Below are 17,501 nucleotides of genomic sequence, written 5' to 3'. Positions count from 1 at the left end.
TAAATTTAAGTAGTGGTAGAAATGTTGGGAGGATTATTGTGGCTATGAAGATAATAGTTAGACTGGTCAACCTATCATTGACTAAGATGGAATAAAACCTGTTCACTGTTATGTTCATCTTTGTGAAAAAGATTAATACAGTTTGGAGGGTGGTTTGTTGTTCTTTTTTTATCAGTGTATTGAGAGTGAAGCAAATGGAGGTGGTTTGTTTGTTCAGTCATTTACCTTTTTTCATCTGTTTATATTGCTGTCCTAAGTTCTCTTTTGTTTTATTTGATTTAACTGAAAGAATCTCTGCAGTTTTTGGCATAAAAACAATTTATGATGTTTTGATTATGTCACGTGACTGAGCCTATTTCTTTCATGTCCTGCAAACAGTTTATTGTGCATCTTAAGCTTTTTCTCTTTTCACCTTTGGTGGATTGACTGGCATTGCACAAAAGCCAGTGAGAGTGAGGTTTTGCTCAACAGCTTACTCTTTTCAGAGCTGCCAGACACATCTGTGAGCATGTTCTCCACTGAGAGAACATCCAGAAGTAGCATCCAGAGGGAAAGGCTTAGCTCGTGTGCCAGACCTGGTTAAGTCTGGTCCAAGCATGAATGCCCTGTGGCAGACAAAGGCACAGCCTTATTCACTGAAGCCTTCTCACAGGTCTGCCGCACCCAGCTGTATTGCCTAATGACAAAGCCACCTTGGATTCAAACTGGATTAAGTTCCCATTGTGTAGATATGTGTTGAAAGCAGGGCTCATCATACTTAGCCCTCCTCTGGACTGATAGCAGAGGTTATCCAGGTAGGCATAACCACTCCCGTCGATTCGGGGAGTGCACAAACTGCACTTGATCAGTGTGCAGGCATGCAGCAATTCAGGATAGCAAGGGAAGGGAAAAAGCCTCTTGGAATGTAGTCCGTGAGCAGGAGAACACCTAATTAAAATGTGCCTAACTAGCTTGTGTTTTTCTCTTAATATGTGAAGTGGTTAGATTTAATCCTGGGGATCATTTGGGAGAGTGCAGCATAGAGGGAGAGCTTGAGCTGACCAGAGTTATTAAAGCATTTATCAAAAGATTTTGGTTTTAACACAGAGATGTTGTGAAATGTTTGGTTTTTTTGCTTGGGGTTCACAGTTGAGAAAGTAGAAGTTGTTACTGGGGTGAAGTCTGTAGCTCTCCTTCAGTGAGGGTCAAGATTTTGGGGGTAGTTGGGCGGGGAGGGGTTGTGTGTGTATATGTATTATTGAACTGGGCCTTTTTGGCAACCTGCTCTAGTATGTCAGCCAAGGTAAGTACCCTTCAGAGGGTCCAGTCCTATTTGTTCCAAGTTGCCTGTGACCCACGAAGTTGGACAGTGTTTGGGGCTGTGGAGAGTGCTTTTTTTTCCCCAAGAAATGTGTGTGATGGCTGTGTCCTAGAGACCTACAAACACTTTACATAAAAAGTATAATTCTCTCTTTATGCATACCCACTTTTTTGAAAAGGTAGAGGTGGGCTTTTATGACAGTATACTGGCATCAGCAATGAAGGGATTGCCTAATATGGGAACCAACAGCTGACCTGTCTTTCAGCCTGTGTTTTCTTGGCACCTGCACTTTCCCAGCTTTCAGTTTCTGCCCTGCACAGCTATGTGTAGCTCCAGCCAGCAATCCAAGTCCTTGAGCAAGGCTGGTGGCCTGCCTTGCTTCAGTGTTGTGCAGACAGGAAAGCTAAATGAAAGATGGTTAGCGTGCCCCTCGGGCTCACCAGGGCCTGTGTTCAAAGGCCTCTTGCTGGCAGTCACAGATGGAGAACATCATCTGTTATCTTTGTGTCTGATTGCTTCCTAATCTTGGCACTAGCTGTTCTCCCAGTTCCTCTTGGGGATGGCAAGGAACTGAGGTACAGGAAGGAATAAGGAAGGAACATGCACAAAGTAGGGGCTGGACTCTGACCTCCAGAATAGCCTGCTGAATGCTGACTGACCTCCTAGAAGTAGCACAAGACCTACATTGCTAAGGGAAAGAATGATCATGTTTTTTACCAGACATGATTTTTCATTTTGCTCACCTCTGTTTTATTGTATTTCGTTGATCTGCTCTGGCAGATATCATGTCTTCCTTTAAAACTGTATCTTTGCATGCTCAATTATGCCCACAGGTAATAGGAAACCAGGGTTTCAAAAGAAAACCTGATCCCATTGCTAGATAATAGCAGTTTCCTAAATAAATGTGTGGTTGCCCTGGGGGTTGAGGTTGTTGCCAGGTGCACCTTTTTCTGATTGGTGAGAACAGCAGGTGACGCTTCATGTCATATAAGTGCAAGAGAAAACACGGGAGCACAGATAAGCAGAGCAAGTGAGCCATCTGAAAAGAAGAGTTGAGAAGGTATTAAAGCAGCTGTTTGCAATGGCCTTTGGAATGCTAATCTATATTTGGCTGAAAGGTGGGTTTGGAGGAGACTTTTCAATGGCATACGGTTCCAGGCTTTGAACAGTAGTTCAGTCTTTCTGAAATAAGCAGTAGTGGTGGGAAGCATGCAAAGATCCTGCAAAGCAGAATTGTTTTAGCAGTTTTAAACTTGGATGAGATTTTAATTGATGGGATATAATTTATACTCTTCGCAAAGAAGCTACTTAGACTGGTAACAGGTGTAGTATATTACACGTGTCTGTGTTATAATTTGCATAAAATAGAATGGAGAACAAAATGGATATCTGTTTTGGAATTTTGCGAACAGTAGTTTGTTACTGCACAGTCGTAATTATGCTGTAGCAAAAGGAAGTTTGAGGCAAGAATGTTTTAAATGAATTATTATATTGCTGCATTGTATCGGAATTGTATTAAGTGAGTACTTGTTTTCTGGATTAAATGAACCTTGCATAGATATGCTGAGTTTTTCTGTTACAGTAAGTATCTATTTGCATTACACAGCAATGGGGGTGCTGAGTGAAGAGTCAGCTGTTAATGTTCCATCCCTCAGCACAGACTTATGGAATAATTGGACAAAATACAATGCTGAAGGTATTTCTTTTTCGTTTTGTTTGCCTCTAATAATCTGTCACTTAAAAAAAATCCCCCCAAACCTCAGTCTATCATGATGATTGCTGATATAATGCTCCTGTCGTGTGGACACTGTTGAATTTTGTGTGTTGTATTTGTGAGATGAGCACCTTGTTTTTGTGGAGCCTTAAAAACCTCTCTGAAGGAATAGCTGCCATTCAGCTGAGGTAGGCTCAGCATTGACCAGCTAAAGGATCACTTATGCAAGGACAGTTATAATTTGAAGATATTTTAAGATTAATTGGGAGAGATGATCTGCATTTCTGATTGCCATTTCTGTTACTTTTAACTAGTGCTTGGTTTTTATCTGTCTTCAGTATGAATTTTCATACACCTGAGTGAGAATGCAGCAAGCATAGTGATGCCCCTTCCTGCTGTTACTCAGTAGTTTCTTTCTTGGTTGCAGTTTTGCTTTCAGCTACCACAGCTTCCACAGCCTTTTGCAGAGTGCTAGCTCTCTCTTTCTTTTTCTTTTCTGACTGAAATGTGAACTCAAGCTATTTACCTACCAACATCTGAGACCAGAGGGCTGCCTTTACTCTACATGCTGCATTCTTGATGTTACTTGAGGTGCTAATGATGTCATTACTTTGGGAGAACTGTGCAATCTGGAGCTGAGGTTTTGGCAGGTCAGTAAAGGAGGAAAGGATTTAACTGTGATACTTATTGATGTCTTTGTACTTTAAAAAGAACATAAACATGCATACAAATCGTCTTCTGTTAATTCTAAGTCATCACAGGATGTCTTAGAAGCCTTTTTTAGTAGCTCCCTAAGCTTTTTATTTTGCTCATAAAAAGTCAAACTGTTCTCTTTTTGATCTAATTTGTCATAGTGGTACAGTATAATATCTATGTATACATTCATACATATATATGTGGACTTCATATATATGTGATATATATATACATATATAAACAAATATTATGCAAAAATATGTATGTGAAGTCAAGATTATGTTGATTTTGACAGTAGTAGTTTGATTTATCACCATAGCACTATGGTCTGGTTTAGTGGATTTGTCTGTGACACGATTCTTCTAGAGCTGCATGCAGAGCAAACAGGAATATAATGAAATACAAATATGTTGTGAGTTATTAAGTACCTTGTTCATTTTGTTTCTAGAAAGCAGGAGCTATGGGTCATTCTTTAACAAAGAAGATGCTTATTTGCACAAACACAGCCATGTCTGTGATTGCCCCGTGTGCCTTTATGCCAACTGTGACTGTGCAAGTTGAGTAGATACCAGCACTTTTAGATGACAGAATGTTCCCTTCAAAGCTAGACACAAATGCACAAGCATACAGGCACACATTTACACAGGTAGTTAAAGTATATTTCGGTGGACCTTTCACAAAGTTGTTGAAAAGTTTAGAGAACAGCATTTCTAGAAAGAAGATTGGAAAGAAATGCATAAAGAGTCACCAAAGAAACTGGCTGTACCTTTGTGAAGTTTTCTTGCAGCTCCTACTCTGGTACCAGTTAAGTTTGTAGTGAGGGTTATAACCAAAGTTCGGTAATACTGGTTCCTGAGAAAATTAATTCCTGATTAAGTATTATTGGAAGAACCTGCAGTTTCTTTTGGGATTGCAAGTCCCTGGGGACTGAGGTGCAGTTTGTTAAAAAAATTATTTTCTACTCAAGCCATTTGCCTCCTATTGACAAGATTATATCCTATTTCCATATTTTACGTTATGTAGGCTTTACTTGTCACCAGTGCTGAGATTAGGAAATACTAGGCTTGTTGATCACCTTGGAGGGGAAAAGGTAACAGAAAGGGTGCCTGGCTGGGAGCTAACACAGCAGGTGTGAAAACTTGAGACACTGTTTGGACTGAAGGGGAGCCTTTGTAGCGAAGTGAGCAGCTAGGATACAGGAAGGGCTTGGTTTTACTGGGGAAAGAATGGGATCCCTTTATTGCCATGAGCTTGTTCTTCCTTGCAGCCTGCAAGGGAGACTCTGAACCTGGGGCTAACCCCTTCCCTCCCCTTTCTGACTCCTGTGTTCCTCCCAGATGCACCATACTTAAAAGCTGAGCCATCATGGTCTTAGTGGTGGACTCTTTGTGTTGCCAGTCTGTCAGTTTTTGCATGCCCAAGCTTCCAAGTACCTGGAGTTTTGATTTCATGTCGGATCTTGCCAAGTGTATCTGCTTGAATGACTCACCTGCAGGCAGCTGTCAAGTGCTTACACAGCATGCTTTTCTTTCCTCATGTGACTTGAAAGGCACATGGATGTGTTTATTCAACAGCTTATTTAGTATCTAGATGGATAATATGATATGAATTATCATAATGCTCTGGGATGGGTTAGAAAATAATTCTTTTTGTTTTCAAAACTCATCATTCTTTCAGAGGTAATTATTTATACTTTTGCAACATCAAAATAATTAGCACTCAGTTTTTATGTGTACATTTAAGATCCGATCTTGCAACCCACACTGGACAGAGACCTTGCTCCTGACAACAAGGGAGGAACATATTGTTTATTTGTGGTCTGTGCAAAAAGATGCTTGAAATGCTTTCTAGGCAGGCTTCTGCTCTAGGCTGACTTTTTCTAATGACAGAACTAACTTTCATGGCACTCAGGGGAAGAGGTTTCAGGTACCTGCATGAAGCGAGGTTTCTTCCAGATGTTGGTACATGGAAGGCTGCCACCTCTTGGCAGTGGTGGTGTGAGGAAGGATATTCTGGCTGTTTGAATCCATCTTGGGGAAGATTGAATAGAGGTAGCTGGGGATTTAATGCCTCTGGCATAGAAATTGGTACCTTCCACGTTTATTTTTTTCACATGTGGCAGAGATACAAGTGAAATATTAAGTGTTTTCAGGGCCTGGTAGAAAAGTAGTACTTTGGATGTCGGGAAACTAAAGAGTCCTTTTGAGTGGTTATTTTTAGTGGTTTCATAGCGCACTGTTCAGCCCCCCTTTGCACTCAAAAGATGATTCAAAGCAGTTGGTGCTAAAGTATTTGAAGAGAGACACAGGATGCTTTAAGTTGCTGAAGCTCTTCCCTGCAGAGTTTTGATAGCTGGTCTGCAGGTATATTAGTGAAAATGGGCTTTTGCAGATCTTGTACATTCTGGATCTCCTTGGCATGTTGAACCCTGCAGCTGTCTTGACTATGTGCTTTGTTTTGCTTTGTGCTTTCCCCAGCAGTGAGCATCATACAGTCTTCCTGTGGAAAAAATAGTATTATTCCTCTCTTGTCCTAAAATCTGTCTTTTCTCCCTTAAATCTATTCTTTCTCAAGTTGTTCTCTTCCTTAAATCAGTCCCTCCAAGGCCTGATCCTGCACTGACTCTGTTCTTGGTCAACAAGCTGCTGTGTGATGCTGCCCACAAATTTAGTCTGTGAGGCACTTGAGGCAGGGTCTGATAGAGATAGGGCCTAAGTCTTGGTACGTCCTTCGTGTGTATGTATTGCCACTTTATTGCTAGGCTGAAACTGGGTTTGCTTTATAGTTTTTAGCATTGTGTTTCTAGCTCTAGGCCTGCCTTCTCCACAGTGTGAAGAGAAACTTCAGATTATTCATTACAAGAATGGAAAGATGCCCTTTTCCCAGACCGAAGCCATTCATTTTAAAGCAATACATGTTTTTTTCACAGCTCTGTAGCTTTTCCTGGGAGAGTAAACCAGCATCTTTATTTTCAAGCAGACTTGAATTGTTAATTGTTCCAGTTTATCAAGAGACTTAAAGAGAAGTCTGATTACTCTGTCAGATTTTAGAGGGCACTGTTTTCTAAGTAGTGTTATTTGATCTGAGTAACAGTGATAGTATCAAGCCTCTTTGGTGTCCAAGCCATGTGATTCATAATGGAATTGCCGTAACACACGGTTGTAGAGTAGAGCAGCTGTTTACCATTGCTTATCATCACTGTGAAATTGTATGAAGGACAAAGCAAAAAAAAAATATCGCTTAGTTGAGCACACGTGGAATTCCTGCCATGAAATGGCTCAAACTGGAATTCTGTCAAGAATTTAGGAGGCTGACGGTGTTACTCCTGAAAAATGTGTCATGGGATCTCAAATTGCCTGCAGGAAGACTGGAGGCTTATGTCTCTGACAATCGTTCGATCAGCGTAGTATCTCCAGACCTTGATTCAGCACTTAGTCAGAAAGGAAGATTTTTTGCTTGCCGCACCATTGATTAGTCACACTGCGCGGAACTTGTCACCTTCCTGTGTGATGTTATTTTTCTTGTGGTCGTAACTGAAAGTTAGTGTTGACAAACACTTAGGAAATTGCCTTCAACCATCACTAAAACAGTCCCCTGAAATACTAAGGCACTGCTTGGACACCCCACCTCACCAGTGATTCCTGTAACTGGGTAGAGAGACCAGTTCGAACAGATACTTCTGTTGACAGTGAACCTTTCGAGCTTTCTCTTGGGAAGAAGGTAGTTGTTTTCTGTGCTTTCAAAGCAGAAGCATGCTTACTGACCTGGATGCTTTTAACTGTGCACAAGTTCAGAAACTTAATAGTTGTGGACAGTGGTTTTGCACAGGAAGAGCATCTGGGCCGTCTTGAGTCCTTACAAACATAATATGTATGGGAGGGGAGCAATCCCACCATTCATCACTCACTCACAGTTGCAGAGCTGGCATGCAGGAGTGTTCGAAATATAGCAGTTTGTCTTGTGATGGGGAAAAGAAAAAAAAAAAAAAATTAATTCAGGCTGGGAAGCATACTGAGAATAATTAAATGCTCTCATTGTGTCCTAAATCCCTAATATTCCTGGGATGGTTTTTCTGATGGATTGCAGGTTGGATGGCGTTGGATAGTTTTTTTTTTTTTTCTCTAAAGCTATGCTGGAGCATCTTAGAAGCCTGTGCTATGTGGTAGTGTTTGAATCGGCTCATGAGACTTATCACAGTAAATTTATGTATTGTCTTTCTGCAGGCAATGTCTGTTTATCTTGAGTTGTGAAAATATATTAAAATGTTTGTTGTGTTGGGTTTTTTTCTCCCTGAATGTAACTTGACTTTTTCCCCTTTTCACAGTAGACTACACAGAGCAGCCGAAGCTCTTGAAGCTTATGCAGACCTGTCTTGAAGAACACTACAGCTATTGTATCAATGGGCTCTGTGCTTTCCACAGTGAACTGAGGAAGCCCATATGCAAGTAAATAATACTGCTTATAAGTATCCTGCTTAGAAAATAGCAACTGTAGCATTGTTTCTTTGTCTGCTACATATTTTCAAAGTAATGTGGCAGCCAAGTATTTGGGGGCTTAAACTTTGACACAGGCTTGAGTGCGATAATCACAGTTTGTGTGTGGCCTTCCAATAATTAAGGGGGGGCTTATAAGAAAGATGGGGACAAACTTTTAGTATGGCCTGTTTTGATAGGAAATGGGGTAATGGTTCTAAAATAAAAAAGAGTCAATTCAGAAATTCAGACTAGATATAAGGAAGACTTCTTTTTCCCTTCTCTTTTCTTTTTTTTTTTTTTATTTGTTTGTTTGTTTTGTTTGTTTGTTTTTTTACATGGGGGGTGGTGAGACACTGGCCCAGGTTGCCCAGAGAGGTGGTGGATGCCCCATCCCTGGAGACATTCAAGGCCAGGCTGGACAGGGCTCTGAGCAGCCTGGTCTGGGTGAAGATGTCCCTGCTCATTGCCAGGGGGCAGACTACATGACCTGTAAAGGTCCCTTCCAACAGAAACCATTCTGTGATTTTAAAGTGACTCAGGACTGTTACCGAGGCACTAGTGCTCTGCTAGTGTAATAATCAGGAAGCAAGAGGGAACATTCACATCTTTATAGGTCTCTGCTTTGGCATCTCAAATCACAACTGGTGCTATAGTGAATAGTAGAGGAATAAGTAGATTTTCACAGTGGGTACAATGAAGGAGGCAAGATGTCAGCTACAACTCCCTTATTCTACAACTGCTTACACACCCATCAGGACCATGGTACTCTTAAAATTTTCTAGAGTCCGTACTGGACTGCTTTGGCTGTTGAGAAGCATAGCAGCTAAGGATCATCAGAGGACAGGGCTCTTAGTCCACACCCTCTGTGATGAGGGTATGTTTAGATTGTGTTTGTTGCTGTGACTGCAGTACTTGAACTAGCTTTTAACTAGATAGACTGGGATAACTGGTAGTCTTTGTGGAGTAAAGAGGTTCTGACAGCACCAGATTCAGCCCATCCTCATTTAGACTTGTTCTAAATTGTTTAAAAATTATGAAAACTAACGTGTTTCTGAAATTCAAAGCATAAGAAGTTCTGAATAATTTTTTGCATGGTGTGTATTTATTTTGTAGGTGCCTTGCAGGTTATAATGGAGAGAGGTGTGAACATTTAACACTAAACTTGTATGCACATAATTCTTACGAACGCTACATTGCTGTGGGAATTGGTATAGGAATACTGACAAGTGGGATACTTGCTATCATCTACTGCTACGTGAAAAAGAGGTATGGGAGAGATATAACCTTTTGATTACATTCATCTGAATTACAGTGGACAGAAAAGCTGTGCAGTTTTGAGGGCACTGGGAGTGAGTTCTTGCCTGTTACTCATTTGCTGTGTGGTATTAAAGGAGCTGACACTTGATACCTCTGCTTTCCCATCTGCCAAAACATGGGTTTCATGAGGTCTACCTAATGGAGTTAAGAGATGAGATTTCAGTTCTGTTCAGACTACTGTGTGTTTAGATTTGTCCAGTTAAAATCACTTGATATTGTCTGTTTTAGATGCAGAAAACTGAAATCACCCTACAAAGTCTGCATGGGTGAGACAGCATTGTGAAGATCTGGCGTTGGGACACTTACCAATTTGCCTGTAAATGAGAGGAAGTTCTGCTGGGAAGGCTACTCTGTGCCATCTGGCAGGTACTCCAGCTTCAGTGATTAGATGAAATAAAGGGAATAACAGAGCGAGTACATGAAGGAAACTCCTGCAGAACTGATGGGCTCCATTCACTTTTGAAGAAAAACCCTCTTTTCAGAAAATGTTGCTAGATTAACAGATTAGAACAGCTATTGATACTTTCAGCCCTCTCAACACTTTCCTGTGGCTGGTAGTTGTTAAGGGGAGGATTGATTCATTTTAGCTGTTTTCAGTCATTTCAAACCTTAGTAGAGTGTTCTGCTCTAGTCTTTTCTGTCTTTCGTTGTTTGTGTGTTTTGGTTATTTTCTTCTCTGGAGGAAATGCACAACCTGCCTCACAATGGAGCTATATTCTGAACATCATATGCTGACAAGAAACCGTTTGGCTTCTGATTTCATCATCTACTGCCTTTACATGTGAATAAACAGTCCTCTTACAACACTGCAGGTATCTTCACTGTACTATGCAAAGTATAGGCTTCTGTTGTCATAATGGACAAAATCACCAAATGCTTTGAACTGAGGAAGATGGATGGTTCTCAGAGGCTTACTTAAACTTAGGAACAGAATCAGCAGTTCCTGGAAAAAATAGACCATGACATCCCTGGGCATGGCAACTTCCTTACTGTTTTTGCAAGTAAAGGAATTGGAGTCTTTCTCCAAATGGATTATTGAGTGTGCTCATGACAGAGAACCCTACTCTTCCCTAACAACATAAAACAATTCGTTAGACTCATGGAACTTCAGGCAGAACATTATGTTGCTGCACCTGATTTCAGCTGCTTGAGAAGCTACACTTCAGTTTACCGCTGCCCAGGAAACAGACTCTCTTTATTCTGTTCTCACATTATGTGCACAATGTGACCACTCAAATAAAAAAAAAATAATGACTGGGAATTTTTTTCTACCCTGGACAAACAGATTGCATATCAGATGCTTGATTTTCTTTATCTTGTCTACAAAGAATCACAAAGGTAAAAAGATTTTGTTCAAGGAAAAGAGAAGAAAATTGCTTCTGGAGAAGATGGAACTAACTGTGACTTTTCACTGACAGTTGGAGTATTTGCCAATGATGATGAGACTGGAGATGGCTCTGAGAGGTTTTCATTTCAGCTGTTGCATGTTGTAGGTGCCTCTGTTATGCTTAGTCACCTATGAGAAAAAGGCAGTTGGGTACTTTGATGTTATGGGGTGATACAGGCTCCTAAATTTAGGTGCCCTGCCAGAAAGCTCTATTTCTGTTTTGTGTTCATTTTCACAAAAGGTTGCATGTCTTTTGTTTTTAAAAACCCTCTGTATTTGTGAGACTACAATGGTAATGCTGAAATGTGTATGAAAGGCTGGGTTTTGAAAGAGTAAATGTACATTTGTCACTTGAATGGTCTGAAGTTCTGTGAGTTTCTCCCACAGGGCATTCTGATCAGCAGCTGAGTCATTTGGCTCTTGATTTGATACCCTTCAATAAAACAACTTGTCACACACTGGCTGGACTCCCTGTGCAACAGACTAGAGGAAGCAACATGTGCATATGCAGAAAGGATTGTTGATGAGAAGCTGGATGGAGACAGCAGTGCTTTCTTCTATGTGTTGACATGAGTGTTTTTTAAGAGGCACTGAACTGATTTTTCTGACTCTCTGAAGCCTTTTTGTTTTCTTCATCTCAAGTTACATCTTCAGCTTTCCATATTGTTTGCTCCTTTCCATTTTTCTGGTATTTTCTTAGTAACCACTGAGAGACAGCTGCTGGTTGTCATGATTTTCAAGTCAGTTTTCAGTATCTGGCTTAACATCTTTTGTGTCACATTTATGCAGTGTGAGTGCAATTAGATGTGAATTAGATTCTGCACATCCACACACAGACACACAAAAAACACCCTTCATCCCTCATTCACTGGACAGACTGATGTGAAATACCTACTAGAAATATGCATGTCATCAGGAAATACAGGTGAGAGGCCTTTCTCATTGAGCTCTGAGAAAATTTTAAGAGCTAGATAGGCCAAAGAATGAAAATCTGTTGTCATGTGAGTGAATCTCCTCTACACTGAGTTGTGTCTTCCTCCATGCACATTGTGAGTGCTGCATTCACTTCTGGAGGAAGCAACCTTTCTTCATTGGAGAGGCTACATCTTGCAGCAGATATGCACAGTAATGCAACTTGCTCTGGGTGTACATGCAGTTGTTAAAGAAGTTCTAAGGGTGGGAATTTTAACAACTGGACTTCCATTTGTCCAAAAAAAGCTGTAAGGGAGAGGTGGACTTGGTTTTAACCATTTGCATTTGCTTTTACTGACTTTTTTTATATCCTTTATATATCAGCAGCCAAGCAGGTGCCTTGCAGGATATGTAAGTGCTTCTTGAAAAGTATTTACTCATTGCAGTGAGACACTGTGTACCTACAGAAACACACTGACTTTTTTTTCATGTTTGGTTAAACATAAGTGGAAAAAAGGTTTATTTCAACACCACAATTCAGCAGGAAACTAAATAGTGAAATATTTGTTCTAGTTCATTTTCTGGTCCAAGGAAGCTTTGGAAGGGCTGCCAGTGAAAGTTTGCTAGTAGAAGAAAAGCTTGAGAGTGAAACATCGGATGAGTCTGTGCCATGCAAAATGTGACTTTGTGCAAAGGCAGAAGGAGAATAAAATGGAAAGACAATGATAGGGAAATTCTTTGCTTTATTTTTTGATTTTTTGATTTTATTTTTTTTTCCAAGTGGTATTGAGGCTTCCAGAAGTGGGTTCCTCACCGCCTGCACATTGCATGCCATTTGTGCTGAAGCACAAGGTGGGAGCAGGCTGCCAGCTTCCCAGGCTGGTGGCACCAATGCAGATGATGGCTTTCTCCATCAGTCTGCAGCATTTACAGACTGTAGCCCATGTGAGAGAAGGGTGTTGTCATTGCAGTTTCAAGGTATTTCTTCAGGCCCAAGCTGTGTTTGAGGGATCACGGCATGAGTTAATTGCACTGCTGTTTGACCCAGCTGAGGAAGCCTGTGTTGCCTCAGATTGCTTTGTGGAGTCAGCTGTGCTGAGGGCTGCCCTGATAAGTGACAGGTGTTACTGGGCTGGTATGGTGTGTTGCTACTTAAGGTGCTGAATTTCCTGCAGAACTGGCCTGTTAGAAGACCAGGATCATCTTTCCTGGCTCATTTATCAGGCTCAGACTCTTTCTGTAATTAAGAACATCATAGCTTCTGCTTTCTGTTAGCTGCGTGTGCCAGAAACTGTCATTCAAGAGGAGACCATGTGTTTCTGTGACTTTTGGGTAGCCCTGTACCAGTTTTGGGGCACTGGCTCAGCAGGGTCAAGACAGAGAGGTTAAAGAGTGGGACTTGCCTTTCTGAATGACAGATCACTGGCCCTGCATGTGATCCTGGCTCCTGGAACCACACTGGCTTTTCCTCATGCCTAGTTTGCCCTTAAGCCGCTGAGCCCTCTCCCTGCTTCACTGGCAACTGCAGTCAATGTGAGGGTATACTTTGTTGCTAATGCTTTGCTGTGACTTCAATTCCTCCCCTGCATTCAACACATATTTTCTATTGAAGTGTGTGGGTGGCCTGCAGTTTACTTCATCCCTGCAAGGTCCTTCTAAAAACAGTAGATGCAAGCCTGTGTAAAAGATGACTGTCCTTGCAAAATATGACTTAATCTTGGAAGTAAGCATCACAAAGTGTATTGGTTGCTGATGTTCAGAGTATGTGGTGTCCCTGGGAGCAAGCAAAACTGTCTTGTCTGCCTGACAGGATACACTGTTGATTGACAATGGTGGCATAGCACGCCAATGCCTGCAGACAGTGCCAGGGCCTCCTGAAGAAGGTCTTGGAGATCTGATGGCAGGCAGGTAGGTAGGAGACAGTTTTCCAGAGAAGGTTTTCTTTTATTCTTTATAACCAATAGTATGTTGTGCATAATAACACATCAGAGTTTCTGGTCATTCCCACTTAATACAGCAACATAGCTTCTTCTAGTGCATTTTAAAAGAAAAAAAAAAAAAGATTTGTGCTCATGTGGCTAGCAGAACACTAAACTAGCATACAGTGTAAGTATTGGGTTGTGTCCTAAGAACTAGCTGTGAGGCTGGTTGCTTGCTGATGACTTTGAACTTCATACAACAACCCCACCCTGCCCCACTGAAAAAAACCTACAAAATTTTATAACTGTTATTCTTTACACCCATTATAGGTTTTATTTAATTTCTGTTCTGTGAAATAATACTGTAGTTGGAAAAGCATCTCACAAAGAGAAGGCTAACTTGGCAAAATGCTGGATTTAATCATTAAGTTTAGAATAGCTCCAATGACTTCTGAAGCTTGTGGTCCTGTATGGCTTGGTCTTTGGAGCAACCCTATGAAGGAAGGCAATGCTTTGGGGATGATATCGTGGGGAGAACTAAGACAGGGAGGGATTAAAGTCTCATGAAGGAGAGGCATTAAACCCGCCCTTAGTGCTGTAGGTGATAGACCAGTGAAATGCCTGTAGAGGTCCCTATTGTACTATAAATCCAGGAAATCAGCTGGGACTCCTTAACGACAGAGTTAGCAAACAAACAAAAAAGTGCAGGTACTCATTAAAAGCTCAGTGTAAGTAGTCATTAATTATCATGACAGCAATAAAATCATGTGCTATGACTCGATTTGAGGCTGTTCCTACTCTTGCTGAATTAAATGGGAGGAAGAGCAGGCTTTGTAAGAAGCAGCTCTTAACAAGATGGAGGAGGTGTCACAGCACAGCTGGTATCTCTGATTTGTGCAGAAGAGGAGAAGGTTTATTGTGGTATCACTTGGAGCACTGTTATGGTAGGCCTCCTTTGCTGACTGTGCAGATGAGAAGAGTACTCTTTCATGGGGTTGCCGGGGGTAAGAGATGGTTTTGGTTGAGAGCAGACTTCGCCTTGGTATGCAGTCCCATTGCCAGTGTTGGCAAGCAGGCCCCTAAATGAGAGGTGAAATTAGATAACTGTAGGAATAAGAGGTGAGTTCCTCTTTTCTGGATGAAACAATATAAGAGTCAGTTGAGGCACAAAAAGAAGCTGTTGCTTGATCTGAATTGCTCGAAGTCAGACATGGGCATAGACCCTGGGCTGTTGGCCTACCTATCCACAACCTAGGTGACTCCTGTTTGCAGACCAACATTTCATTCTTATATTTAGGGGAACAGCAGAGGCCTAAGGCTTAGATAGAGAGCCAAGCTGCTGTTTGCTGGATTTGGTGGACACCTTGTTAGTGTAAGGATAGAAATTGGTAGTGCTGTGCTGGGGCTTTAAGTTGTTCACAAAGAAAAAGGAAGACAAAAAGTGGCACAAACACAGATGAACATAACACTCAGAGAACTCTGACATGGGGTTTTTGATGCAGCTGATTTTTTATTTATTTTTTTTTAAAGATTAGTTATGGTCCACATCCTGCTTTTAAGTTCATGTAGAAGCAACGGTTCACATTACCGTGTTGAGGCTGTCATATAGCTGGTCCAATTGCATTGTTAGGTTGGTCAAGTCAGGCAACTTAAAATTGTAATTTTATTTTTAATAAATAAAAACAAATGCCTTTGAGATTTTTGTTTCATGGACTAAATTAGGATAAAAATTGTTTTAAATGCTCATTCTTTAGAGTAGTGCAAGAAGTGCAAGTGCAAGTCAGACAACTTAAAATTGTAATTTTATTCTTAATAAATAAAAACAAATGCCTTTGAGATTTTTGTTTCATGGACTAAATTAGGATAAAAATTGTTTTAAATGCTCATTCTTTAGAGTAGTGCAAGAAGAGCTGAACTTGGGAATCAAGGCATCTTGCATAAGCATTTTTGGGAGTTTTCCGTCTGATTTCCCCCACACATCCCATTGTAGAAATAAGGCCATCTGTGAAAAGGAGCTGTAGGTCTTGGCTCAGTTTGTGAACTCATAAAATGGTCAGAGTTATCCAAATGCAAGGTTTTGATTTAACATCTACCATTAAGTCACTAAAATTCAATATGACATTTTCATTAAAAATTGATGTTTATCTTCTGAATGTTGGCAAGTAAGTTTCTATGTCAAGATTCACTACTGACTTGTTTAAACAGTATTTTGCACGTAAGCAAAACTACAATTTTATTTATTTATTTATTTATTTTTCAATTTTGCACTTTAAGCAAAAATACAATTTGCTTTACTTAAAATACACAATTTTTTAATGTCAAGCTGTGTTTTCTGGTCATGACTGACCAAAATGCAGCACTGGAGCTGTCTGATGGGCGACTGGCTGATGGAGAACCATCCTGAGGCAGCCAGCATGAGAAGGTTGCCCAGACATAGTGTGTCTGGGAGCTTGGAGTTGAGTGCATGTACCTGCTGTGCAGGGACTAAAAGCCCCAAATTGCTCCTGGAAGCCCAGTCTTCGGTAGTTACTACTGTTTGCAAACTTATCTGTGATATCCTTCACCTTCCCAAGACAAGGAGCCATGTTATGACTCAAGGATGTAAATGTTAGAGCTGTATCACTGTCACTCAGTGAAATATGTTATGCTCTCTGCTTTTTTTGGTTTGTTGTTTGAGTTTTTTGTTTGGCGAGAGAAAGCAGCAAATTTAAATCCCAGGACCCTTACCCTGCTTTAGATGTTCAAGACTGGAGTGCAAAGATGCATCTCTGTAGCTCTGTCTGACAAATAGTACAACCAGGGCTGAGACATGAGAAGAGAGGGCTGTGCTTTGCGTCTGACTAACTTTTGCAAAGCTAATTTGTTTGACATCATTTCTATATGTAAGACTAAGTCTATTTATGTCGCATTGTTATGGCAAGTGCCATGATGAACTTCATTTTATTGACTTCTGCTAGCCATTTGATGAAGCCGAGCAGCAGGTTTGAATATGAGCACTGTTCCAGGAATCTGTCTTAATAGATACTAATTCAGAATTTAAAGGTTGTGGGGCAACAAATTGTCCTCACATGTGGCAGTGGCAGCTTTACGTAGCAGGGAGGACAAGCGTGCTTTGGTGCATCTCCACTTTGCAAGCCAGTCAGCTCAGCAGCCGCCCATCAGGTGAATGAAGCAGGCTGAGATGAGTCACTGTCAGGCAGGGGACAGGGTCAGGGCACCTTAAGTTACGGGTCATCCCACGAAGCTAGAATGTGCATTATTTGGCTACTAGTTTTGTGCTTTTTGCCCTCTTTTCAAGGCTACAGCTTCACACATGTATTGAGGGCATGCTATTCAGACTGAGAAACACAAGAAGGACCTCAAAGTGGCCTTGTCTGTGTTTGTGATTTTTGGAAACTTAGCATCTAAAGTGTTCATTTGTTGGTGTTTGTAGCTCTGGCACAATACTTGTTGGACACGGGCAGCTTCATCTGCCTTCTGTCTGTAGCAGTGCAAGCTCTGAATCTTGGCAAGCTGGCATTTATCATAGTTGTCGATGCAGGCAGGGAAGGGAGAGGAGCTGCTGGCAAGGGTGAGAAGGCAAATGCGGCAGGTGGACTTCTGAATGGGACATTGTGTCTGCCCTGCACAGATGAACAGGACGTGGGTACGTGCTGGTCTTAATCTTGGCTGCTTTCAGTGACTGTGGCATCACTGATGTCAGCAGTGTTACCATTGATTTGTGAGTACTGAGGATTTCCCTTGCAATGGATGGCATGGTTCTAGAAGAAAAGCCAGCCTG

At 41.2% G+C, this 17,501-nt stretch overlaps 1 protein-coding gene across 1 annotated transcript; it reads left to right on the top strand.

The window, feature by feature from the left end:
• Positions 1–2,381: 2,381 nt before the first annotated feature.
• Positions 2,382–9,785, top strand: EPGN (epithelial mitogen; the record flags this gene model as incomplete). The annotated part of the gene is made up of 5 exons (XM_080344438.1): positions 2,382–2,418; positions 2,907–2,996; positions 8,035–8,155; positions 9,299–9,451; positions 9,731–9,785. 5 exons carry the CDS (start codon positions 2,382–2,384, stop codon positions 9,783–9,785), a joined length of 456 nt encoding a protein of 151 aa, XP_080200564.1.
• Between the last annotated feature and the right edge of the window lie 7,716 nt (positions 9,786–17,501).

This window comes from Nesoenas mayeri (genome assembly GCF_963082525.1).
Source record: "Nesoenas mayeri genome assembly, chromosome: 4".
Classification (NCBI taxonomy): domain Eukaryota; kingdom Metazoa; phylum Chordata; class Aves; order Columbiformes; family Columbidae; genus Nesoenas; species Nesoenas mayeri.
Note: the sequence above shows the minus strand (reverse complement) of the source record. Positions and strands in the feature narration are given on the sequence as shown.